At 39.0% G+C, this 25,773-nt stretch overlaps 1 protein-coding gene across 1 annotated transcript; it reads right to left on the bottom strand.

The window, feature by feature from the left end:
* Positions 1 to 13,025: 13,025 nt before the first annotated feature.
* FGF20 (fibroblast growth factor 20) lies at positions 13,026 to 22,320 on the bottom strand. Its single transcript, XM_070068480.1, has 3 exons — positions 21,906 to 22,320; positions 16,248 to 16,351; positions 13,026 to 14,139 (listed from the first exon to the last, which is right to left on the bottom strand). The coding sequence occupies exons 1-3, from the start codon at positions 22,189 to 22,191 to the stop codon at positions 13,894 to 13,896; spliced, it is 636 nt and encodes a 211-aa protein (XP_069924581.1). The 5' UTR covers positions 22,192 to 22,320; the 3' UTR covers positions 13,026 to 13,893.
* Between the last annotated feature and the right edge of the window lie 3,453 nt (positions 22,321 to 25,773).

Here is a 25,773-nt window from a genome sequence, read left to right as displayed (position 1 = left end):
CAGAAACTGAAAGAATTTGTATCCACACGTCCAACCCTGCAACACTTGCTCAAAGACGTGCTGCACACAGAAATACAAAAACAAGAACTTCACTACAAAATAAAGCAAATGTAGAGTAACTTACAAACAAAGTTCAAAATACATAAACAGCTCGTTTAGGAAACATGAATGGGAAAAGACAGTACTTAACAGTAATCACACTGAATGTGAATGGTCTTAATTCTACTACCAAAAGACATAGACTAGCTGATTGGATCAAGAAAGAGAATCCATCTATATGTTGCCTTCAGGAGACACACCTTATCAGCAAAGATGTACGCAGACTGAAAGTGAAAGAATGGAAAAAGATACTCCAAGCTAACAGAAATCATAAAAGAGCTGGTGTGGTCATCCTGATATCAGACAAAATAGACTTTAACATAAAAACTATTAAAAGAGACAGAGAAGGACACTATATAATGATTAAAGGATCTATCCAACAGGAAGACATTACTATTATAAATGTATACGCACCTAATTACAGGGCGCCTGGCTACCTGAAAGAATTACTAAAGGATTTAAAGGGAGATATAGATTCAAATACAATAGTAACAGGGGACTTCAACACCCCACTCTCACCAATGGACAGATCAACCAGTCAGAAATTCAACAAGGAAACAACAGAGTTAATTGACGCTATAGACCAAATATACCTAATAGATATCTTCAGAACCTTCCACCCCACAGCCAAAGAGTTCATGTATTTCTCCCCAGTATATGGAACATTCTCTAGGATTGACCATATGCTAGGCCATAAAGGGAGCCTCAACAAATTCAAAAAATTGAAACTATACCATGCAGCTTCTCAGACCATAGCGCAGTGAAACTCAAAATCAACAACCCAAGAATCTCTAAACATATGCAAATATATGGAGAATGGACAACATGATCCTAAATGAACAGTGGGTCATCGAAGAAATTAAAAGAGAAATCAAAAGATTTCTAGAAACAAATGAAAATGATAACACAACCTATCAAAACCTGTGGGACACAGCAAAAGCAGTGCTAAGAGGAAAGTTTATAGCAATTGGTGCCTATATCAAGAAGCTGGAAAGGAACCAAACAAATGAACTCTCCATGCACCTCAAGGATTTAGAAAAACAGCAGCAAATCAAGCCCAAATCCAGGAGGAAAGAAATACTAAAGATGAGAGAAGAAATAAACTGAATTGAAACCAAAAAAAAAAAACAATACAAAAGATCAACAAAACCAGGAGCTGGTTCTTTGAAAAAATAAACAAAATCAACACACCATTGGCCCAACTAACCAAAAAAAGGAGAGAGGAGACCCAAATCTGTAAAATCAAAGATAGTAATGGAAATGTAACAACAGACACAACAGAAAAAAAAAGAATCATCAGAAACCACTACAAAGAGATGTATGCTAACAAATTGGGGAACATGGAAGAAATGAATAGATTCCTGGACACATACAACCTTCCTAAGCTGAGCCGTGAAGATATAGAAAATCTAAACAGACCCATAACCGTGGAAGAAATTGAATCAGTAATAAACGCACTACTGAAAAAGAAGAGCCCAGGACCAGATGGCTTCACCATCGATTTTTACCAGACATTTAGAGAACAACTAACCCCCGTTCTTCTCAAGTTATTCAAAACAATTGGAAGGGAGGGAATCCTCCCAAATTCTTTCTACAAAGCCAATATCACCTTAATTCCTAAGCCCGGAAAAGACACAACACAGAAAGAAAACTACAGACCTATCTCCCTGATGAACATAGATGCAAAAATACTCAACAAAATTCTGGCAAACCGAATCCAACTGCACATCAGAAAGATCATTCACCCAGACCAAGTGGGATTTATCCCTGGTATGCAGGGATGGTTCAATATTCGAAAGTCAATCAATGCAATACATCACATTAATAGACTGAGAAACAAAATCATATGATTATCTCAATAGATGCAGAGAAAGCATTTGACAAAATACAACACCCTTTCATGATGAAAACCCTAAGCAAATTGGGGTTAGAAGGAACATTCCTCAACACAATTAAGGCAGTCTATGATAAACCAATGGCCAGCATCATATTGAATGGGGAAAAGTTGGAGGCATTTCCATTGAAAACTGGCACCAGACAGGGATGCACACTCTCACCATTGCTATTCAATATAGTCCTAGAAGTGTTAGCCAGGGCCATCAGGCAAGAAAAAGAAATTAAAGGGATACAAATGGGAAAGGAGGAAGTTAAACTATCCCTATTTGCAGATGACATGATACTATATATAGGGAACCCGATAAATTCCTATAAGAGACTATTGGAACTCATAGAAGAGTTTGGTAAAGCCGGCGCCGCGGCTCACTAGGCTAATCCTCCGCCTTGCGGTGCCGGCACACCAGGTTCTAGTCCCGGTCGGGGCGCCGGATTCTGTCCTGGTTGCCCCTCTTCCAGGCCAGCTCTCTGCTGTGGCCAGGGAGTGCAGTGGAGGATGGCCCAAGTGCTTGGGCCCTGCACCCCATGGGAGACCAGGAGAAGCATCTGGCTCCTGCCATCGGATCAGCGCGGTGCACCAGCCATAGCACGCCAGCCGCGGCGGCCATTGGAGGGTGAACCAACAGCAAAGGAAGACCTTTCTCTCTGTCTCTCTCTCTCATTATCCACTCTGCCTGTCAAAAAAAAAAAAAAAAAAAAAAAAAAAAAAAAAAAAAAAAGAAGAGTTTGGTAAAGTAGCAGGATACAAAGTCAACGCTCAGAAATCAACAGCCTTTGTATGCACAGATAATGCCAGGACTTAGGAAGAACTTCTAAGATCGATTCCATTCACGATAGCCACAAAAACAATAAAGTACCTTGGAATAAATTTAACCAAGGATGTCAAAGACCTCTATGATGAAAATTACAAAACACTAAAGAAAGAAATAGAAGACGAAACAAAAAAATGGAAAAACCTGCCATGCTCATGGATTGGAAGAATCAATATTATCAAAATGTCCATTCTCCCAAAAGCAATTTACAAGTTCAATGCAATACCAATCAAAATACCAAAGTCTTTCTTCAAAGACCTAGAAAAAATGATACTGAAATTCACATGGAGAAACAGGAGACCCAGAATAGCTAAAGCAATCCTTTACAATAAAAACAAGGCCGGAGGCATCACGATTCCAGACTTCAAGACATACTACAGGGCAGTTATAATCAAAACAGCCTGGTACTGGTACAAAAACAGATGGATAGACCAATGGAACAGAATAGAAACACCGGAGATCAATCCAAACATCTATAACCAACTCATATTTGACAAAGGACCTAAAACCAACCCCTGGAACAAGGACAGCCTCTTCAACAAATGGTGCTGGGAAAACTGGATGTCCACATGTCGAAATATGAAGCAAGACCCCTACCTTACACCTTATACAAAAATCCACTCAACATGGATCAAAGAACTAGAGATGTGCCACGACACCATGAAACTAATTGAGAGCATAGGGGAAACCCTTCAAGATATTGGAAAAGGCGAAGAATTCCTGGAGAAGACCCCAGAGGCACGAGTAATCAAAGATAAAATAAACAAATGGGATTACCTCAAATTGAAGAGTTTCTTTACAGCAAAGGAAACAGTCAGGAAAGTGAAGAGGCAACCAACAGAACAGGAGATGTTATTCGCAAACTACACAACAGATAAAGGATTAACAATTAGAATCTATAAAATGATCAAAAAACACCACTAAATCAAAACAAACAACCCAATAAAAAAATGGGCCAAGTACCTTAACAGACATTTTTCAAAAGAGGAAATCCAAATGGCCAACAGACACATGAAAAAATGCTCAGGATCCCTAGCCATCAGGGAAATGCAGATCAAAACCACAATGAGGTTTCACCTCACTCCAGTTAGATTGGCTTACATACAGAAATCAACCAACAACAGATACTGGCAAGGATGTAGGGAAAAAGGGACACTAATCCACTGTTGGTGGGAATGCAAACTGGTAAAGCCACTATGGAAGACAGTTTGGAGAGTCCTCAGAAACCTGAATATAGCACTACCACAGATCCAGCCATCCCACTCCTTGGAATTTACCCAAATGGAATTAAAGGGGAGAAAAAAAGAGCCATTTGCACCTCAATATTTGTTGCAGCTCAATTCACAATAGCTAAGACATGGAATCAACCTAAATGTCCATCAACAGATGACTGGACAAAGAAACTATAGGATATGTACTCTATGGAACACTATACGGCAGAAAAAAAGAAAAAAAAAACAATGAAATTCGGGCATTTACAACAAAATGGAGGAAGCTGGAAAACATCACGCTGAGTAAAATAAGCCAGTCCAAAAGGGACAAATATCATATGTTCTCCCTGATCGATGGCAACTAAACGAGCATCTAAAATGATACCCATTGAAGTGAAATGGACACTATGAGAGCCAATGACATGATCAGCCCTTGTCTAGACTGTTGACGAACAACTTACTATTTTATTCCTTTTAGTATTTTGTTGTTGTTGCTGCTGCTCTGTTTGTTCTACATAAGACCACTGGTTGAACTCTGTAATCAATGCACAATCATTCTTAGGCCTTTAAAATTAACAGAAAAGTGATCTCTGTTACACATAGGAGTGGGAATAAGAGAGGGAGGAGATATATAGGTTGGCACATGCTCACTTGCACTTACCTCCAATGGTGGAACTAGAAATGTGCCAGGGGATTTCAACTCAATCTTACCAAGGAGGCAGGTACCAATGCCAGTGCACTTGGTAAAGTGATAAGTATAAATACACGACCAATCAAAAAAATAGGGTATGTGTCGATGAGATTTCACAAATAAGACCAGTGTAAGCAAATAATGAAGGATAGAATTAAAAGGGAGAGAATGATCCTGCGGGGGAAACAGGACACACAGCAGACTCATAGAATGGCAGCACTCCTGCCTCAGAATCAATCCTTGGGACATTAGGATCTGGCTAAAAGGTCCATGAGAGTCTCACAGGCATGGAAAGCCATGACACGGTGGCAAAAAACAATCTAAATGAAAGATCCTGGTGAACAAGACCCCAGCAGAAGGAACAGGCCATCAAGGAGAGAGGCACCTTTCTCTGAAGGGAGGAAGGAACCTCCACTGTGATAAGGCCTTGACTAAACAAGTTCAGAGTCGGTGAACTCAAGGGGCTTTCATAGCCTAGACAGCTCATAGCAAGAGTCTTGGGTGATTGCTGACATCATAAACAAGAGTGCCAATTGTTAAATCAACAATGGGTGTCACTGGGTACATGCTCCTCACGTAGGATCTTTGTTCTTAATGTGTTTTACTATGAAACTTAAAAACAACGCTAGTAGTCGAACAATACCCTATACCTTGTGCGGTTGTGTGAGTACAGCCTGTTGAAATCCTTGCTTAGTATATACTAAGTTGGTCTTCAGTATATGAAGGTAATTGAAAATGAAACTCGATGAAGGGCGGGATGGGAGAGGGAGTGGGGGAGGGGAGGGCCACAGGAGGGAGGGAGGTTGGGGGGGAAGCCACAACAATACAAAAGTTGCACTTTGTAAATTCACATTTATTAAATAAAAAAATAACTATATAACAAACAAAAAAAGAAAAAGAAAAAAAGAACTTAATACTTTACCCTTTTAGTATTTTTTATGTTCTACTTAAAACTATTGGTTGAACTCTGTAATTAATACACAATTACTCTTAGGTGTTTAATTAATGCTATAACTAGTACTCAAATAGTATTTTACACTTTGTGTTTCTGTGTGGGTGCAAACTGTTGAAATCTTTACTTAATATATGCTAAATTGATCTTCTGTATATAAAGATAATTGAAAATTAATCTTGATGTGAATGGAAGAGGAGAGGGAGTTTGGAGAGGGGAGTGTTGTAGGTGGAAGGGAAGTTATGGGGGGGAGCTATTGTAATCTATAAGCTGTACTTTGGAAATTTATGTTCATCAAATAAAATAAAATATAAAAAAAGAATGTAATAATTGCAGGTATATATATATTTTTCAAAAGTCACAAAATACTACACTTAAAATCTGTGAGTTATTCTGTCTCAGTTATACCTCAATAAGAAAAAAAATTAAAGACATTAATAGTGATCAAATTAAAGGAAACTCGGGGGGCAGCGCTGTGACACAGTGGATTAAAGTCCTGGCCTGTAGCACTGGCATCCCATATGGGTGCCAGTTTGAGTTCCGGCTGCTCCTCTTCCAATCCAGCTCTCTGCTATGGCTTGGGAAAGCAGAAGATGGTCCAAGTGCTTGGGCCCCTCTACCCACATGGGAGACCTGGAAGAGGCTCCTGGCTCCTGGCTTCAGAACTTGACCAGATAGTTGTTCATAGATTTACACAACAGTCAGAACATGCCCATCAACAGATAGATACACAATGTGGCACACACACATTCAACCTTAAAAAGGAGGTAAACTCTGACACAGGATACAATTTTAATTAATGAACCTTGAAAACTTTAGTGTAAGTGAAATAATTCAGTCACAAAAGGATAAATATTGTATGATTCCACTTGTATGAGGTTCCTAGAATTCTCAGATTCATAGAGTGGTGTTTGCCAGGGATTGGGGACAGATGGGTAGGGAATTAGTAACTGATGGGTACAGAGTTTCAGCTGGGGAAGAAGAAAACACTCTGGAGATGAGTGGTAGTGATACTTGGACCCTAATATGAATGTACTTAATGCCACAGAACTGCACACTTAAAACTAGTTAAACTGTTACCTTTTATGTTATGTGTCGTTCACCACAATAAAAAAGGAAGAGTAGTGAATACTATATGTGAGGGGGAAAAAAATGGATGCTTTATCAAAATTAATGCTTTGTTTTATGGGTAGAGAAACATGAAGACCACAATAAGCTGATTTGCAAGGAACAGTGATGCATCCTAGGCCTTGAAAACTGATAAGTAAGGGCTCAAGGAGGTTAGATAGGAGGAATTTCAATTTGCTGCTGTTCTGATTGACAGGATGGGAGAACCCAGTAACCCAGATGATTATCTTCAGAAATCGGCATCTTAGGTCTTCTCCCAAAGGGCTGTTTCCACTTCCACAAGCTTTTAATGGAAGCGTAAATTTCATGAGCAAATGGATTCAGATTTTGTACACTGGCTGCCTAATAATTTCCCTGTGGTACAATAAAAAGATTAGATTTGAGCTAACGTGACTCCAAGTTCATAAGAAAAGCACTGGCAAGTTGCTAAGATTTCAAGATCAATAGGATCCAAGAATCAGTGCAAATTGCAGGCACTGCAGCCATGGCAACAACCCTGGCAAATCCTCCCCTCAGATAGTAAGGAGCCACTTCAACATCACTGGGAGCTGAGCCAAGCGAGGGAATACTGAGACGAGAACTGTGTAAATCTTAAGGAAAAACTTCTCCCTTCACATGAGAAACAAAGGACAGCTTCCAAAGCTTTTTCTTTTATTTCTTCTAATCTCTCTAAATTTGAGACTCCTGGTGCTAAATTCTGAGGATACAGACCAATCTCTCAAAGGGACGGACAAATTGTTCCCCAAAAGTCCTTAAGAGTCATGTCCCTTAAGTATCAGATCTGCCTGGAGATATCCTAAACCCTATGGCTTGTTTTGAATGAAATAATAGTCAAGAATCTCAGGACTTTTAGAATCAGATGGAAACCATGAATTAAAAAGAGGGAAATTGTTTTTGAATATTGAAGTGTGAAAAGTAGCTGAAAAGTAGCTGAAGTTGCTGGGCTGTGATAATTTCTGGATGTGAAGAGCCAAAATTGTTTCACCTTTCTGAGAGTGTGTAATTGAAAAAGATTTATTGAAATTTGAGGGAAGACAAGAAGTTCCGTTCAAAAAGTTAGAAACCAGAAGTCCAACAGTTGGGCATGTCAAAAGTGGACATCTAGAACAACCCTGTATCACTATGACAATAGTACCAAGTTGTAGTTGAAGTATGCCACATTACATAGTAGGGGTTTTAAAGAAACAGAATAACCTCATACACCACTTACTCCTTTAACTCCCTTGTTTAGTCCAAAATACAGATGGACATTAGATCAACCTTTTAGTAATATATGGCCTATGATGTAGCGAAGGCATTCTTTAGATTGCTCTTTTTTTTAAAGATTTATTTATTTATTTGAAAAGCAGAGTTACAGAGAGGCAGAGCCAGAGAGAGAAAAGAGAGGTCTTCCATCCGCTGGTTCACTCCTCAAGTTGCCACAACAGTCAGAGCTGGGAGCCAGGAGCTTTTTCCAGATCTTACACACAGGTGCAGGGGCCCAAAGACGTGGGCCATCTTCTTCTGTTTTCCCAGGCCACAGCAGAGAGCTGGATCAGAAGTGGAACAGCTGGGACTTGAACTGGCACCCATAAGGGATGCAGTGCTGCAAGCGGCGGCTTTACTAGATCCCTCTTAATTTTGATCTCCATTGGAGTTTTCCTTCATTCGGCCAAAATTATATCTTTACTGTCCCACTACAAGAATAGACTCTAATAATAATCCAGTAAAGTGAAATTAGCTCAAGGGCTAATTCAAAGAGAAAACTTACTTGTCTCATAAATGACACTTTGATTAGAAGTCAGAACTAATTATATCTATGTCTGTCTTCCTTCATTAGTTTCATAACTAAAAATAATAGAACAAATTAACAGGAAAAAATTCAAGAGCCATTGAATGAGCAATCACTTTTCTGGGAGTACTGTTATCTGGAGCAAATAAATTATACACTGAATGAGACAAAAATTTTGTACTTGAAACCTACATAATTCAACAAGGGGCAAAGAGCTTAAATGGCATATATGGTTCAGTATGGGAGAAATGATTGGTGAAAAAGATAAAAATGAACATATTTATTCTAAAATTATGTTTTCTGGGAGTGAGTGATCATCCTAGTGGTTAAGACATGTGAGTCCCACATCAGTGTGCCTGAATTCAATTTCTGTTTCTGGACTATACAATAGTTCAGTATGTATTATTTGCATATTCCCAACCATGTAAGAGAAAGAAAATGGCTAAAGAACTTACAACATCCAAGTGTGATGCATAGAAGTATTTTTCTCAATAAGAAGCAGACTGTTGAACTAATGGAATTAAATATTTATCTGTCTTCTCTCCTTGCAAATCCTTTAGCCTTAATTCTGTGCATATTACTAGCTCAGCTTGGAAACCTTAAAATCATATTAGTTATACATTATACAGAAATACCTGAAATTGTTCTAAAGAACTAGCAGTGGATCCCTTCTTCATCAGTAGGAAAAGGCAAATATCAGGACAAGGAATAATGTGGGGTCTTCAAAAAAGTTTGTGGAAAATGTGTATTATGAAAACACTGCATAGATTCCAAAACTAATTTTTGCACCAAGATAAACTTACATTTTAATTCTATTTTTTCACACATTTGTAAAAATATTCTCATATATGCATGACATTAATTATACCACAAAATATAATACTCCCTAAAGTACCCTGAGTAACAGTATCATTTTCTTGGCAAGAGGAAATATGTGTCTCAACCTTACATATCCTATATCCTCAGGCCCAGGATAGCATCTCTGCTAATGCCTGGAAGCAACAGGCTAAGGTCACTTGAGCCCAACTTCAGGTTCTAGATTCCTGTCAAGGATCAAATGAAATAGAACGAGCTTATAAAAGTGAATATTAGAGGGAATGGTCACTAGAATTGAAGTCAAAGAAACTGGGCAACAAGGAGAATATGTCATCCAAATAAATAATCAGTTTAAAACATGTAAGCAATGGTCTTTCAGAGGTTTCAGGGAAGAGTTCACCGTTGTGAGCTTTGTGTTCTTTGTGTTCTTGTTGCTTTCATTACTTCAGTTATAACAGTTATAACAGAGGCACAAATACCCTTTATCCAATTTGCCTTGGAATTTTGCATTCATTTGTTCCTATTCAATTAAAAAACTGAGAGTGAGAGCAGGCACTGTGGCTCAGCAAGTTAGGTGTCTGCTTGGGAAAACCGTATCCCATATTGGAATTCTTGGTTTGAATCCCAGCTATTCCATGCTTCTGAGCCAGCTTGCTACTTATGTACCTGGGAAGCAGCAGATGATAGTCCAAGCACCTGATTTTCTGCCACCCACTTGGGAAACACAGATGAAGTTCCAACCTCCTGGCATCAGTCTGGGCCAGCCCTGGCTGTTGTAGGCACTTGGAGTGAATCCTTCTTTTTCCCTCTCTCCTGTTTTTCTCTTTGTCACTCTGCCTTTCAAAATTTTTTTTTTTTTTTTTTTTTTTTTTTTACAGGCAGAGTGGACAGTGAGAGAGAGAGACAGAGAGAGAAAGGTCTTCCTTTTTGCCGTTGGTTCACCCTCCAATGGCCGCCGCTGCAGCCGGCGCACCGCGCTGATCCTGGCAGGAGCCAGGAGCCAGGTGCTTTTTCCTGGTCTCCCATGGGGTGCAGGGCCCAAGCACCTGGGCCATCCTCCACTGCACTCCCTGGCCATAGCAGAGAGCTGGCCTGGAAGAGGGGCGACCGGGACAGAATCCGGCGCCCTAACCGGGACTAGAACCCGGTGTGCCGGCGCCGCAAGGTGGAGGATTAGCCTATTGAGCCACGGCGCCGGCTTTGCCTTTCAAATTAATAAATAAATCTTTCAAGAGTAGAATGTGCTAGAGGACTCTTGGCAAATCCTTAGCAAGTCCTTGGCAACCTGGAGTGTATGTTGACCATTTGTAATATGCCAAACTTGTCTTCATCTGTTCCAAGAGATTAGTTCAATTAGTTCAATCACCTAGCGACAATTTGAACAAGGTATAATAAGGAATGGAAACCAACACATGAGATTTTTCCGTATCATTTGGAATTCTGCATACTTGCTTCTCATAAAGTTTATGTTAGACAACAGAGGATGTTCACATGTCAGTGGCCCAGATGAGAAAGGAAACAAATCTGGCTTGATATCACCACTCAGATATAATATTACTTCTGCAGGTCAGGCACTCAGGTTTTAGCTGGGCCCAAGGCTCAGGGTTTCACAGGACCGTGACAAGCAGGTACATTTCCACCTTGAAGTTTGACTCGTGAAGACTCCACTTTCAACTTAGGTTGTTGGCAGAATTTGATTTCTTGCAGTTATAGGAATGAGGTCTCTAGCCTTGGGCTGGATGTTGGCTGAACTGCTATCAGCTCCTAGAGGTCACCTGCAGTTTGTTGACATCGGGGTTTTCCCAGCTTAGCTGCTAACTTCAGCAATTCAGCAGTGAGGCCTCTAGAGCAACTGCTGGCAAAACCACAAGTACGATAGCCCTTCTTTTGTTATATTATATTCTGATTCGAGGAGAAAATCACAAGTGCTCCACAGGTAATTGCACAAAAGAATGAGAACCAAGAGGCAGGAATCAGGAGGGTAACATTTTACAATTTGGGCACTACTGTCACATGTATCACATGGAAAAATACATTCCCTTTCTCTCAAAGTTCCCAAAAATATCAGTCCATTAGCAACATCAAATTTCATTATCTGTATCCTGAATTTTATTATCTGTATCCATTCCAAATCTTTCACTCTCTCATAAATAATTAGTACTTTCATTCCATCTTCACATATCTGCCTCGTGTAGATATAATCCCACCTTGTTCTTCAGCCTAACAAATAGAGCAAAGACAGAACAGCTCTACATTGCATCCCAACTGTAGTAGGGTTATTTAATACAAGGAATTGATTTAAAGGAAACAAAACCCCTCCCACCCTAGGCAGTGTTTAAAGTGAACTTTAAGGACCAGCCTCAGACACTGAGGCCACTTAGGACGTGAACCAATCGATGGAGATCTGTCTCTGTGTCTCTGCCTTTCAAATAAAAGCAAATAAATGTGAATGTTAAATATTCATGGATGTAAAACATTTGCAGCTTGGATCCTGAGATAGGAAAGCAATATCCCATTATAGACCATCATAAGACCTAGGTGCACGGTATATATATTGAGGACCAATATAGGGGAAATATGAAAACATTTGGTCATGACCAAAACAGAGACCAATCCATCAGTTACACTGTTTAGAGATTAGTGTCAGAAGTCCATGAGTTTGTCAGTATGCACATTTATTATTAGACTGAGGCATAGCCAGGAAAAAATGTAAATACTTCTGCCAGAATTATAATTTAGTCATTCTCAGATTGATAATTAGTTTTGTTGTCATAGGTCCCAAAGATACTACTCTTGTTGACTGGCTTGGTTACTCAAGCCTCAGTATTACAGTAAAGACTTGGGTGTCACAGTGAGAAAAATTAGCTCCTTCCCTTAAAGAAAGACGTCTGAAAAAGCTTTGAGAGCAGATGTATTGTATCCATCAAATAGGCAAAATGGTTAAAAAGCTTCCTTAAAAATTCAACCAGTTATTCCTTGCCAAAAATATATTTAAAGGCATCAATGGGACATACTAAATATGGACAAAAGTTCAGCTTTCTTGAAGGGAAGAAGAGCAGTGACTGAATACAATATTATCATCTTCTAGGGCTTTCTTATCCCCTAAAGCCTATCACAAATTTCACCTCCTTAGAGAAACCTTCTCTGACTCATCCTATCTTGGTTTATTCTTTTTTTCTGTATCCAGAGCTTGTTTTCCTTGTAGAACACAACATAATCAGCAATTACAATATTTATTAATTTATTTACTGTCTGTCTCTCTTGCCAGACATTAAGTTCATGATGCAGGGTCCACCTTTGTCTTAATTACATTTTCCTTAGTGACTAACAAAGTGGTGTACAATAGCCTTTAATGAATATATGTTGAATAAATGACTTAATAGTAGATACAATGGAGAGGATACCACACTCAGGTAGGTAAGGCCTCATCATTGTTATTGAAGGTGCCAAAAAGAATAATTCTTTACGTAATCATATTGGGCAAAAGAAACAGTCTTCACACATGAAACCATGAAAATAAGTAAATATAAATTAGCTATTATGTTTCTTGATTTTCAACAAAAGTCTTCTTTTGGGAGATTATCATTTTTCACTGTTATGTAATTAGAACTTTCACTTAAAAAGCAATGAAACCAAACTTAAAGTCAAAATATTTAATTCCCTTTTGAATGTGTGTTGAGCTCAATACAAGTCAATACAGCATTTTTCTAAGCCAAAAGAAACCAAACTTACATTTAGAAGGCAACGACTGAATACAAATATAATTTATGCTATGTTTTTTAAGAGAAATTCAAGATCTTATTCTATGATTAATGGGTTACAATAGGATGTCTTTACAGCTCAAGATACCACAACAAAGTAATGGCACAATAAAGGAATTTTGTTGTTTTTTACTCTTATCTTCATACACCAGTAAAAAATAAACTCTTTAATAAATAAATATATATAATAAATATTTCCAAATTGAAAATGTATAAATAAGTCCATTCTTTAAAAAAACAACGTTCCATCTTGGTGTTACATGTTTTAAGTCCACATTTCACCCAGGATTTTTTTGTTTTGTTTTGTTTAACATATAATGCCATAACTTGCAAAATTCTACAAGGCCCTCAAATTTACATAGCAATAATCTTGGCCAGTGATGTCATTCCATTTCTTCAACATGAAGTATCTATTTTTAATGTAACTTTCAAAGTAAACATAATCCAGAGAGGTGAGGCACCAGCAGCAAATTAGGTGGGTTCCCATTATCCAAGTTCAACAGATTTTCAGCTTCAGTCTACTGGTAGACTGAGCCAATGTATCTAAGGGAACATAATACACTTCTAAAGAGTGATTTCGACCTACTTCAAGTCAAAATATTGTTTTGCTTTTTCTTAATATTCTTCACAAATTCAGTCTCTGGTGGAAAACAGACTCCATGATACTCTGAATGTCTTCCTGGGCTGTCATTTTATGATAAGAACTGTGATAAGAAAGCAGGTTGTTTTCTGGTTCTTTGATAAAGACATTGTCACACATCAAGTATACATCAGCAGGTCCTTGTACAGTTCTGGAACTCTTTCTGGATCCACTGGTCTAGGTAAGAAATGTGTAAATTTCTGATGTCTTTTGGACCTGGCACCATCTCTTGGAGTTCCATCTTTGTTAAGTGCCACAAAATACCTGCGGCCAGTGTCTCCATGTTTATATACATTGGACGAATAGGTATTATACCAGTTCTCCTCAAACTGCTCCCTGAAGATGCATTCAGAAGTCAGTTTCTCCTAAAAGAGAGAAGATAACTACCATTAAAAATGTTTGAGATAATTTCCTTACAAAAGTGTCAATTCTATGCTTTCATTTGACTGTAACTACAGCCATGTCAAAAAAAGAAAAATATTAAATTAGTTTTGTTTCATTGTGCTTTAGTCCTATGTTACCTGGAATTCTTTCTCCCAGGTAACTTCATTCAGTATATAGTTCAGAGAACTTTAAGTCAAATGTCAAGTCCCAATTTTATTTTCAAATGCTTACTAAATATTCTGCACTTCACCAGTAAACTGGCCTATAATTTATCTCTTCCAACATTAGATGCCCAGGTTCCACATATCAAGTCTCTACTATGACCTTGGAACACTTCATGATTCTACAAAAAATTCAAATTCTGAATTTAATATCATCTGTCCAAAGTATGTATCTTCCCTTTATGAATTCATTCAGTGTTAATGACCCATTTCCTATGATTACCTTTATCTTTCACTCTTAAGGTAAATATAGTAAAATGCCAATTGTTTCTCATCTTTTCAAGATGGACCATGGTTGCTTTTTTAATCCAACACATATATGAAGATTATGTGCATGCTTTTTTTCTATTGTCACTTGAGAAATTCTATTATATTTTTCCTCTTATGATTATTGTGTACTGCATTATTTCTCTTTGTCCTAAGATGACAGGCTGGAAAACACAAGTTCCATCCTATCAAAGGACAAGTATTAGTCTACTTTCTGAAATATTATAGACAATTTTTCCCAGAGTATATTAAGATTCTAGCTTCATATTGTGACCTCAATTGAGTTTCTAAGAAAAGGAAAGTTAGTGCCATATGCTAAGTCATAAAAAGAAAATTCTCCATGGAAATAGTTAAAGAGACTTTGACTTAAACCAGAGCATCCATATGAGAAGATGGGTGGGAGAGGGACACTCATTTACATCTTACCAATTTTTAAAAATAATGTCAGCAACTGTGAACACATATTTTAGAAGTTAACAATGAAGAAAATAATCTCTATAGTGTTTCATAGTACTTTAAAATTGTTCTTTTACTCTAGTTCTTGAGTTGCTGTTGCTGCTCTGTTCCAAAATAAAACAAAACCTCATGCTGATGAGTTGGTTGAAAAGTGTACTTTAAGCACAATACTTAAACATTTATAGTACATCCACAGATGAGCATTTATCCACAGCGGCAAGTTGAAAATTTCCTGATAATTACAGTGAGCCCATGGCTGCTATAATTATCAGGACTATGGACAGATAGACCTACTGTGTGGTTTTCACTTTTTGTTATTGATTGTAATATTCTAAGATTTCATTTGCTCATTTCCTTCATACAAAGAACAGCAAATAAGTGATAAATATTTAGCTATGGAAGATGATACTGGGTGGCAGAGAATTTTCCATGCAATGAATGTAAAGGTGAAAAGAAGCTAATGTACCAAGACAAAAACACAGCTTCCATTTTTCACGGTTTCTTGTGGAAATTATCAAAATATGGAAAAAATTAGTGAGATTCACGGTAATTGGCAGGAAGAACTAGCAACCTGAATGCCATAATGGTTGGGGGTTTTAAAAATGTAACGGGGAGATAGGCATTTAGCACAATGAATAAGCCACTGTTTGGGATTACTGCAACCCATGGAGGGACTGGATTTGAACTCTGTCTCCAGCTCCCAATTCCAGCTACCTACGAATGCAGACCCTGAGAGACAGTAGGTGATGGTTCAAAAAGTTGGGTCCCTGCCACCCATTTTGGGGTCCTAGACTGAGCTCCTGGATCCTAGCTTTGTCCTGGCCCAGCCCTGGCCATTGAAGGCATTTGGGGTGTGAACCAGCAGGTGAGAGCTCTCTTTCTCTCTCTTGTCTCCCCAGATCTCCCTGTCTCTATCTCTCTCTGCCTCTCCTCTCTGTACCTCTCAAATGAAAAAAAGGAAAAGAAAAGTTTACTATTGCCCACATAAAAATGGAAATTTCGTAGCATATATATTTCTGATTTCTACATAAGTACATTTTATATACCTCTTCTGACAGACATTATTGAGCAACATTGTGATTAGAAAGTGCAAGGTCACTATTTCAAGAATATTATATATAATAATAATAAATAGTAATACATACTGATCCATATAGTTCTCCTTTGTCATTCATTCCAAGGTAAAGGCCACTGTCCACACCTCTAATACTGACCAGTCCCACTGCCACACTGATGAATTCCAGAATACCTGAATTTATAAACAAAACAATTATTTATATTTATTAATGAACATGACTAATGAAAGTCTTCCAAACAATTGCAGTAGTAAAACAATATTAGTAAGTATAATGATGTATGTGGAAGTTCTTTGTAAACTCAACATTACTGTGGAATTGTTTTATTGTGATGCTAATCCATTTTACAGATGAGAAAAAGACTTGATAATTCATTCAATGTGATAGCCAAATACTAAGAGTTTAGCATGCAGAAAAACGTGATGTTCAAGGTGTGAAATTTTAAATCAGACTGACCCTGGTTAGTCTGATTCACCAACTTGCTGGTATTCTTTGAACTCCAATCTCCGCATAAGAAAATGATGTGAAATGCCTCCCTCAGGAGAGTGGTGAGGATTGACATATGTAGGCATCCCACAAATGGAAGGTATTATTATCAAATGTTAGTGTTTAAGAAAGGTATTCATAACTCTCCAATATTTCATTTACTAATTTTAATCACTTTTTATTCATGTGTTTTTGTGCTCGTTTGTTATACAATTAATAAAGACAATCTTCTAGCAAAGCAGTATCTCTATACAGGTATAAACGTGTTTTAGTTTATAAGGGGCTACTACTTATATGTTCTCGTCTGGTCCTAAACAGGAAGGGAAGATACTATTCCCCCCATTTTACATAAAAAGAAACTAAGGCTTGGAGAGGTTTATTATCCTGCCTAAGGGATATGACATTTATAATTGATATAATTAATACTTGGACTTTCACCCCATGCTCTACTTCAGGAGACTTTTTTGAGGATAATATAGTAGTTTCAAATTGTTCTAGATTACATAAAATGCTATGTTTCCTGACCTAGGATTTTTTTACATAAATCATAGTTTACAGAAGTAAAAGCATTTTGTAATTCATTAAGTATAATAACCAAATACCAAAAATTGAGCATAAAGTAGATTTTGCTAACAATAACTTTCTAGATTTAGTTTTATTTATAATAGGTAAACAACTATTCAAAACTATGATGCATTAATAACATCATAGTTTTAACAAACTTAACACCTCCCTCTGCATTACCTTTTTTACTGCACACACTAACCTTTGGACTAATGCCTTTTTCTAATTCTTTCCCTTGGACTCTGCTGAAAAAGAATAACCACACTTTCTTTGCTTGGAATTGCCTTCCTCAATAGCTTTCACCCCTTCACCTCATCTTAAGCTCTACAAACAGAACAAATGTGCACCATTTAACCTGACTCTTGCTCTTAAGTCATTTCTTGCTTTATTGTGCAAGTTCCTGTTTGTACACGTGATACTTCCCAGGCCAAGGGAAAGCACAGTTGGACTATTTGCTGATAGGGAGGACTCTATTCTATCTCTAGAGCCTAATTCACTCTGGCAGAAACCTAGATTCTTGGCAAGACAAATGAGCTCTTTCAAACTATTGGGAGATCATGTAGAACACTAGAGCTATCAAAGATCTTAGAGCAACAATGCACTACTAAATAGTCTATAAGTGGTTGGAAAGAGGCAGTGTCCCTAATTGAGGGCCTAAGGCAGGGAGAAGATAAGACTTAACAGGAAGGTCCAGACTTCATAGATAGCCATCATAATGACAAAATATAGAGGTAGGGAGTAAACTCACTGCCAAGCTCATGAGTGAAGGATTCCTGTTAGATACAAAAATATAGGCCCAAACATAATTGGCAGAAAAAAATATGTTAATGGACTCTTCATCCAGGATATTAATTACAAATATATAATTACTTTAAATTGTTTGAATGAATGTTACATTCAAACTCAAAAGTGTACTATGTCTGATGTGGATGCAACTTAACTCCCATAAAGTATCTGATTTACATTAAGATGCTCTTGTCTTTCAAAGAATAGAAACTGATTAACTGATTAGAAGGTAGAACAGACCCAGTTTTCAAGTACAAGAGAATACAGGTTTAATCTCCAGTAGCTAGTTACATAACAGATGTCATAAACTGAACATTTCCCCTAAAAAACCAAAATGGTGTAATACCTAAAAATAGTTTAATTTTTATCATAATATAATTCTGTCATCTCACCAAAATATATGTAGTTGTAGAAAAAAAAAAGATTAGTTATGTTCTTAAAATAATTATGCCCAATAATTTCAACCTGATTAGGCAACATCTAAAATCTTACATATAACCAGGCATAATTTTGAAATGATCCATGGGACTTATGGGAAAACTGTTATGTGTTTTTTTGTATTCCTCTTAAAGATGTTAGCCACACTTTTTAATTCTGATCCTTTTTTCTCCTCGAGGAAATAGTATACCACATAGTAATTTGTAATCATTTGATTCTTTAATGAGATTTGACAAGTCTTTCTTATTTATAATATGAGGTGGCAACTAAGCTAATTCCTTTACAAAGAGTAGACATGAAAAACTTTCCTTAAGAGGTAATCACAGATTTTAGATAGATTTTCTAATGCCCAGTGTCCCATAAAAAGACTTGGAGGTACTTTGTCTTTCTGGTATCATTTTCAAAGCCAGTCTTTTTACAAATCATAATAAACAGGTGAGTCAACCCACAATGCAACCACATCAGACAACACTATGGAGAATAGGGGAGAATAAAGGAAAAGCCTTTAAAGGAATACGTTTGATCTCAGGCTGAACTTTTTTTTTAAAGTAATGATTCCATGTTTACGTATTAGGTAAAGTCTTCCTACTGTACTACTGTGCAGAAACACTCTATTGTAAACACAGAGCAAAGTCAGATGGGAAATTATTTTAACCTCCCAGGGACCTTTCTGTTTATATTCTATTGATGTGGTTTTGAAGTTTAAAAACACAGCTTTCTGAGTTTTTATTTGATCATGTTCAAGTTAATATAAAATTATGCTATATACTTTAACATCTCAAAGAGTCATTTTTAGTTTTTCCTAAATCCTTACTTTAATGATACAGAAATGAGTTTTAAATAGAAAAATAATTTGATAATTAGTAATTGAGGCCCTAGCCAAAGAAGGAAAACAGAGAAAGAAGTATATAATAATATACATGTAGAATGTACACTTTCCTCTTACCTATTCTCCCTTGTAGTCAATAATGATGTATAAGCCACCAGGATGCATTATAATATACCTTCCTTTAGGCTACCACATTATTCTAGTTAATCTTCCTTTTCTGCAACAGTGAGTATTCTTGTTCCTATATATAAAACCTCTCCTCACAGAGTGAGTTAAATCCACACAAAATCACATCAGACCAAAAATTATACAAAATTCTACCAAAAAGTTTTAAAGTTCTAGAAAGATGATTAACTATGATATATAGCATCCATTCCTAAAAGAAAGGATTTAATTACCAATTTAATGAATGTTATTAATCTATAAATATTCACTAATCTCATCACACAGGGTCAACCTAACAAAATGATACAAAATGCAAGAGGCGGGGCCAGCACCGTGGCTCACTAGGTTAATCCTTCGCCTGCGGCGCCAGCATCCCTTGGGGCACTGGGTTCTAGTCCCGGTTGCTCTTCTTCCAGTCCAGCTCTCTGCTGTGGCCCGGAAGGCAGTGGAGGATGGCCCAGGTGCTTGGCACCTGCACCCGCATGGGAGACCAGAGAGTAGCACCTGGCTCCTGGCTTCGGATCGACCATTTGGGGGGTGAACCAACGGAAAGAAGACGTTTCTCTCTGTCTCTCTCACTGTCTAACTCTATCTGGCAAATAAATAAATTTTTTTTAAATGCAAGAGGCAACTCTTGTCGATGGTGAAGCTAAAGTTGAATTACAAGTGAATGAAAGGCAGAATTTCCAGTGCTACTCGGTATATGGCAGAGAGGGGGGAGTATGAATACTACTTAAGCTTCCCTTCCACTTACATTATCACATTTGTGTGCACCTCCCTCTAAATCTTTTTGGAAGCTGTACTGGGTGAAGTGCAGTCATTCTTAAAGGCAGGAGAACTGAGCCACCTGGTGTCAGCAGTGTTCTGTAGAATCAGAATCTCAGCCTGCTCCATTTAAAAACCACTTTCCAAAAGTGACCCCAGTTGGCCACTAGGTCATGACACTCTTGACTCATAGTCAATCGGAATTTGGAAGAGATCAGTGGAAGCAGCACACATATGGGTTTTTTAAAGTTAATTTTCTAATCCCTTAAGTGCTGCCAAATGACCACCACATGCAGAGTTACAAATGCTCCTCAAATGGAGATTCCCACTTCTCCAAAGTTTTAATGAGCACTACAAGTCAAAAAAGAAATGAGAGTGTAAGAACTAGAGGGTGAGAACAAGAGAACATTCAGAAATAAGATTCTCAAAAAACTGCACAAGGCAAAGAAAGGGAAAAGGCAGCTAATGCTGTGTTGCTCACTTACACTGATGTAAATGATGTCCTTTAAAATAAAAATGACTCTCTCCAATGAAGTCCCAAGTTTGATAATCAAAATACTTGGAGAGTGTTTGCCGGTTAACTCTAATGTTTTGAAAACTTTATCTCTGGGAGAAAGACTTAGGGATGCTGGGAATCAGAAATCACCTTAAAGGGATCATATAATTTAACCCCATCATTGTGCAGACCAAAAAAAGCAAAAAGAAAATAAAAACCGTAAGATTCTGATGAGGCCACTCACTGCTTACAACAGGCACTTGGGGAGGAACGGACAGCACCGACCTCAGGATTTCCCAATCTAGTGTCTGTAAGAGGTACTATCTGAACCATTCGCTGGTTTCTTTCTTATAACCCCAGGCATGGCGGCAGGAATTCTGAAATATCTCCCGCTGTGTTCCCACCCAGATCTTCTTTCCTTCCCCAGTTCCTCTTACCAACCGCCCATACCAAGATCCTTGCTCTCTGGTTTCGCAATCTCTGAAGAGCGGCTGGGCTAGAGATCTGGGCATGCTCAGTGGGTGGGCGGGCTTCCTCCCCTCCTCCCCGCCTTCCCTCGCCCAGATAGAACTTTGGGAGCCCTGAGAACCGCAGCCAGGTGAGCTCGCCGGTAGCGACGGTGCCCTTGGGAAGTTATCTGTCACCTCTTCAGGTGAACATTTACAGCTCTCGACACAGACACGCATCCTAGGCAAGAGCGGCCCCCTAGGCAGTAGCCGCTGCTGGATAACCAAGTGCATAACCGTGGGACATGTCTGCAGAAGCAGGCTTCGAATTAGTTTCTGCAAAGCGGATAGTACTGCAGGAAATAGGAAAGGAGGTAGTAGAAAATAACACAGGATTCTAAAAAATTGTCTGCGAGTTGTGAGAAAAACGTGACCCTGAGTCCCAAGTCTTGGGGTCCCGGACACTGGGGGAGGGCAGAGCAGCAGAGGCATTCGGACTCCCACCCTCTCTCCTGCCGCCCCTAGGTGTGGAGCCGCAAGCAGGCTGCTAGAAGCGGCGGCGGCGACGACGAGTGAGGGGCAAGATTCCTCCTTGTGCGCGCGCGGGCCCTACCTTCTGCGCTGGCCAGCACTTCATCCCCAGCCCGCATCGCGCAGCGTCCGGGTCACAGGGGGCTCGGGCGGGAGGCACGTGGCGGGGGGCGGGGGAGAGGACCCGAATTGTGTGCCAAGGGCGGGATGCCGGTACCTACCGAAGAGGCTGTGGTCCTGCCGGGTGCCTTGCACGCTGCCGTCTGGCAGGATCTGCAGGTGGAAGCCGGTGCGGCAGTAGAGCTGGCGGCGGCGCAGGATGCCGTGCAGGTGCGCCAGCTCCGCGGACCCCGGCCCGCCGCGGGCGCCCCGCTCCGCCGCGCCTCGGCGTGCGCCTAGCAGAGGTGGCCGCTCCCCGGCTGGGGGCAACAGGAAGTGCGAGCCCACCTGCTGGCCCAAGCCCTCCAGGCCCCCCAGGAAGCCCCCGACTTCGGTTAAGGGAGCCATGGAGGGGGAGTAACGGGAGAGGCGGAGGAGCCGAAAAAGACACCCCACACCCCAAATCAAAAAGTGTCGCGGGTGTGGGAAGGTGGGAAAAAACCGTGACAAAACACGAGCGAAGGGTGAAGGCCCGGTTCCTCCTGTGGGGTCGCTGGACGGACTTAGCACTGAGGTAGCAGGGAGGCTTCCAGTGTCTCTGAGCGATCTTCTCTTCTGGAGTAGTTGGGAGCCGGCTGCTGGCTCTGCAGAACCATCTACAGCTGTCTCTGCCAAGCCTGGGCCTGGGGGCCGTGGCTCCAGCTCCGCAAACTGATCAGATCAGAGTCCTGTGTGCATGCACCCCGACTATATATGCGGGTCCTCTTGACATATGCTAATCAAGCCCTTTCATGTGCGCTGGGGAGGTTCTGTTTGAAATCTTATACCTGCCCCCTCTCAACACGTTTTTGCTCTTCGGAAGTGACCAGAGGGGGCCCTTGACGGTTCTCTGTCCGTGCACTCGGCAGAAATCATTCCCGCACTTGGCCGAAGCCAGCCAAGCCACTCCGAGGTGTAATCGAGGCCCCTCTCTGGGGTTGTCTGTGGGACAACGGTGATGCTGTTCTGCTGCTGCTGTGCAACCGCCTTTGATGTGAGCTCCTTTGCAGTGACAGATCGGTGCTAAAAAGAGCCTAGCTTGGCAGGAATATAGAAGAAGAAGGGGGGAGGGAGGGTGCCGGGTGTGGGGGGGGTGTTAGGAATGGAGGGGATCGGTAGGAGGAGGAAAGGGAGGGAAGAGGAGGAGAATTGGACTCCTTGGGAGCTGCTGGGAGCCTGCAGTGGACAGGTGCAAAGAAAGGTAAGAGAGGGAGAAGGAAAAAGGGCGTTACCCGAGGCTTAGACCTGCCCAGACACACATGAAAGGAAAATCAAAGCTTTGACAGTTTAACTCACTAATTTTAAAACACTAATAAAATGTACAAGCATTACTCGTTTCTTTTATCATTTAGATGGGGGATTTTCTTTACATAATCAAGGTTAGGTTAGGAACACCCTTCCCCCCTCCCAAGTTTTCTTTAATGTTTATCTTTACTGAGATAGCACATCATGTAACGAAACTTGCCTTATATCTGTATGCAGGTTTTAAAATTGTGCGCTAAGGTTATGGACTTTTTACTAGCATAATATAATAACATAATATAATCATGAATCAGGGCCTTGGAAATAAATCTAAATAGACTGAAAAGAGATGGTTTGCTTGCTTCTATTTTGCCATGAACATAAAATGAACATCTAGAATAGTATCAGAACTAATAGATGGCCTCTGGGGGCTCTTATCCAATCTAAGAGCACGTCCCTGTTCTTCTTAGGTGCATTTTCTTAAAAGCTGGGTTTTTTGTTCACATTTCAAATATAAAATCTAAATGCATGGAGGTGCTGTGACTCTTGATGCAGTTTGAGACTTCAAAAGTTCCTGGTAAAATTGTTTAGTGCCTGTATGTGTTTGTAAAATAAAAAGGCATTAAGTTGAAGGCGTGAGATACATGTCCTTTTGAAATATTAAAAGTTTGGTTTTGTGCCCTTAGTTAAGTTTACGATCATTCGTTAAGTTTTCTCATTGGCAAAAGAGTTGAGGATCACTTGATGGGTTTATGCTTCCCTTGAGCAAAGTTTTAGAGAATCGCTCAAGAATAGTTTTTTCAGTCTTGTTTCTTGGTCTGCTCAGCGAAAGCCTAAGCCTGGGTGTTCATTGGGGTTTGATTGCTTTATTTCATTTGTTCTGAAGGGTATTTTTACTTCCCCTAATTAATTGGCAGGTGCTTTAAAGTAGGTAAAGTTACACCTTTTCATCACTGCAGGCCTAAGTACTGACCCTTGTACTACCACATTATAAAAGAGTCCTTAAAGCAAGTGATTTACTGTTGATAGATATGAAGTAAAACCCAAAACTCTAGTTAAAAACAACAAACAAATAAATCACTTTAGAAACATATTGCTAAGTCTGTTTCTAAGGTTGTACCAGGTAAATGTCATATTATTTCACCTTTCAAATAGCAGCCTGTCTTGAGGTAGGACCCCCAAATCCACCATAATCAAGATTTCAAAGAACATCTGTGTAAACATTATCACATCAGTGTAAAACATCAACCAATGAGTTTTTACTTTGAACCAAATCTTCTTAATTGCAGTGTTAAATCAAAGAAAGTTAGATCAAAGTTGTGTGAATCTCATAGTGGGATAACTAAAGTAGCCAGTACATACATTGATCACTTTTAAAGAGAGCATACTTAAGGGTTTTAAACTTGGATCAAGTGTCTTTTAATGAGGTTTGTTTCAAGGTCTAAGCTCTGTGTAACAAATAATGCTGTTATTTATTCCACAATGAGTACATATTATCATCACCTGCTCCTAGAGGTACCAGTTCAGTGTATAACATATTTCTTCAAATGAACATTCAAGTCCTGCTGTGAGATCTATAGTTCTGAGACTGTTAGAATCTCTTTCATTACTTACATATATATGAAAATTTTCACACATAGTACCAAGCCAAAATACTTAAATAACAAAACTACTCTCTCTTTGTACACCTTAGCATTTTCATGTCCATTACCTTATTTGATCACTACAATAACCCTGTGACAGGCACATCCATTTTACACAGAAAAAAAATTGTCTGAGATCCTAGTTCACAGTTTCGTCCAGAGTTCACTATTCCAAGACAATTTCATTGAACTCTCTCAAGGCTTCTATTTCCTCTTTTATCAAAAATAAGGTTATTATAACCGTGCTTAGTTCCCTAAACCTAGGGCTGCTATGAGACTTAAATGTGAAAATAAATAGGAATGGAGTTTTAAACCCACAAAGTTTTCTATGCATACTACTATAATGTGTTAGACAAGTTCAGTTGTTGGGGAATTTTTTGCTTTATAATTTAGAAAATATAATCTGTTTGAAATACAAAATAAAAAATGTCTTTTTCTCCCCCAAATCATACCTTTAATGTGTAAGTTTTGAATGGTGCTTAATGCCATTTTATAAAGGACCAGAATAGAAACAGAAAGATAAGAATTTCTTTTGTTTGCACTAGTCATGTGACAGGAAAAGATAACACTAAAGATTTTTTGCACATGCTGTGATGATATCATGGGAAGTTAAATAATTTTGAAGAGTGTTTTACAAGAGTACATTATTCAACTTTTAAGTATACACTGCAATCTAATCAACTTTACCTATACTTCCTAGAGACCACGCTTGCCTTGCTGTTATACAAATAAGTGCTACAATTTCTATTTCCACAAATGTAGTTACAATTTTCCAGACCATAAAATCCCCATAGAGCTTTCCAGTCAGCATATTGTCATGAATCTTTGTTTTCACTTGTGAGAAAGGAGTTCATACCTTTTGATACATCTTGAGAACTTGAGAAAATAAAAAGGCTGAATTAAAGTCATAACTTACATGCCCAATAAAACAAAAGTACATTTGCACAGCATTATTCATTATTGTAATTATAAAATGTAAGAAACAACATACATTTCCATATACAAGAAACTGGTTGAATAAATTATGTTACACTCACACAGTAGACCATTATACAAAAAAATGAGA

The sequence above is a fragment of the Oryctolagus cuniculus genome, chromosome 2, assembly GCF_964237555.1.
Source record: "Oryctolagus cuniculus chromosome 2, mOryCun1.1, whole genome shotgun sequence".
NCBI classification, from domain to species: domain Eukaryota; kingdom Metazoa; phylum Chordata; class Mammalia; order Lagomorpha; family Leporidae; genus Oryctolagus; species Oryctolagus cuniculus.
Note: the sequence above shows the minus strand (reverse complement) of the source record. Positions and strands in the feature narration are given on the sequence as shown.

Coding starts and splice junctions, on each gene's coding strand:
- FGF20 (XM_070068480.1), bottom strand. CDS start 22,191: ATGGCTCCCTTAACCGAAGTCGGGGGCTTCCTGGGGGGCCTGGAGGGC. Junction 16,352..21,905: donor GCAGGACCACAGCCTCTTCG/GTAGGTACCGGC, acceptor TTATAAATTCAG/GTATTCTGGAATTCATCAGT. Junction 14,140..16,247: donor AAGGAGAACTATATGGATCA/GTATGTATTACT, acceptor TCTCTCTTTTAG/GAGAAACTGACTTCTGAATG.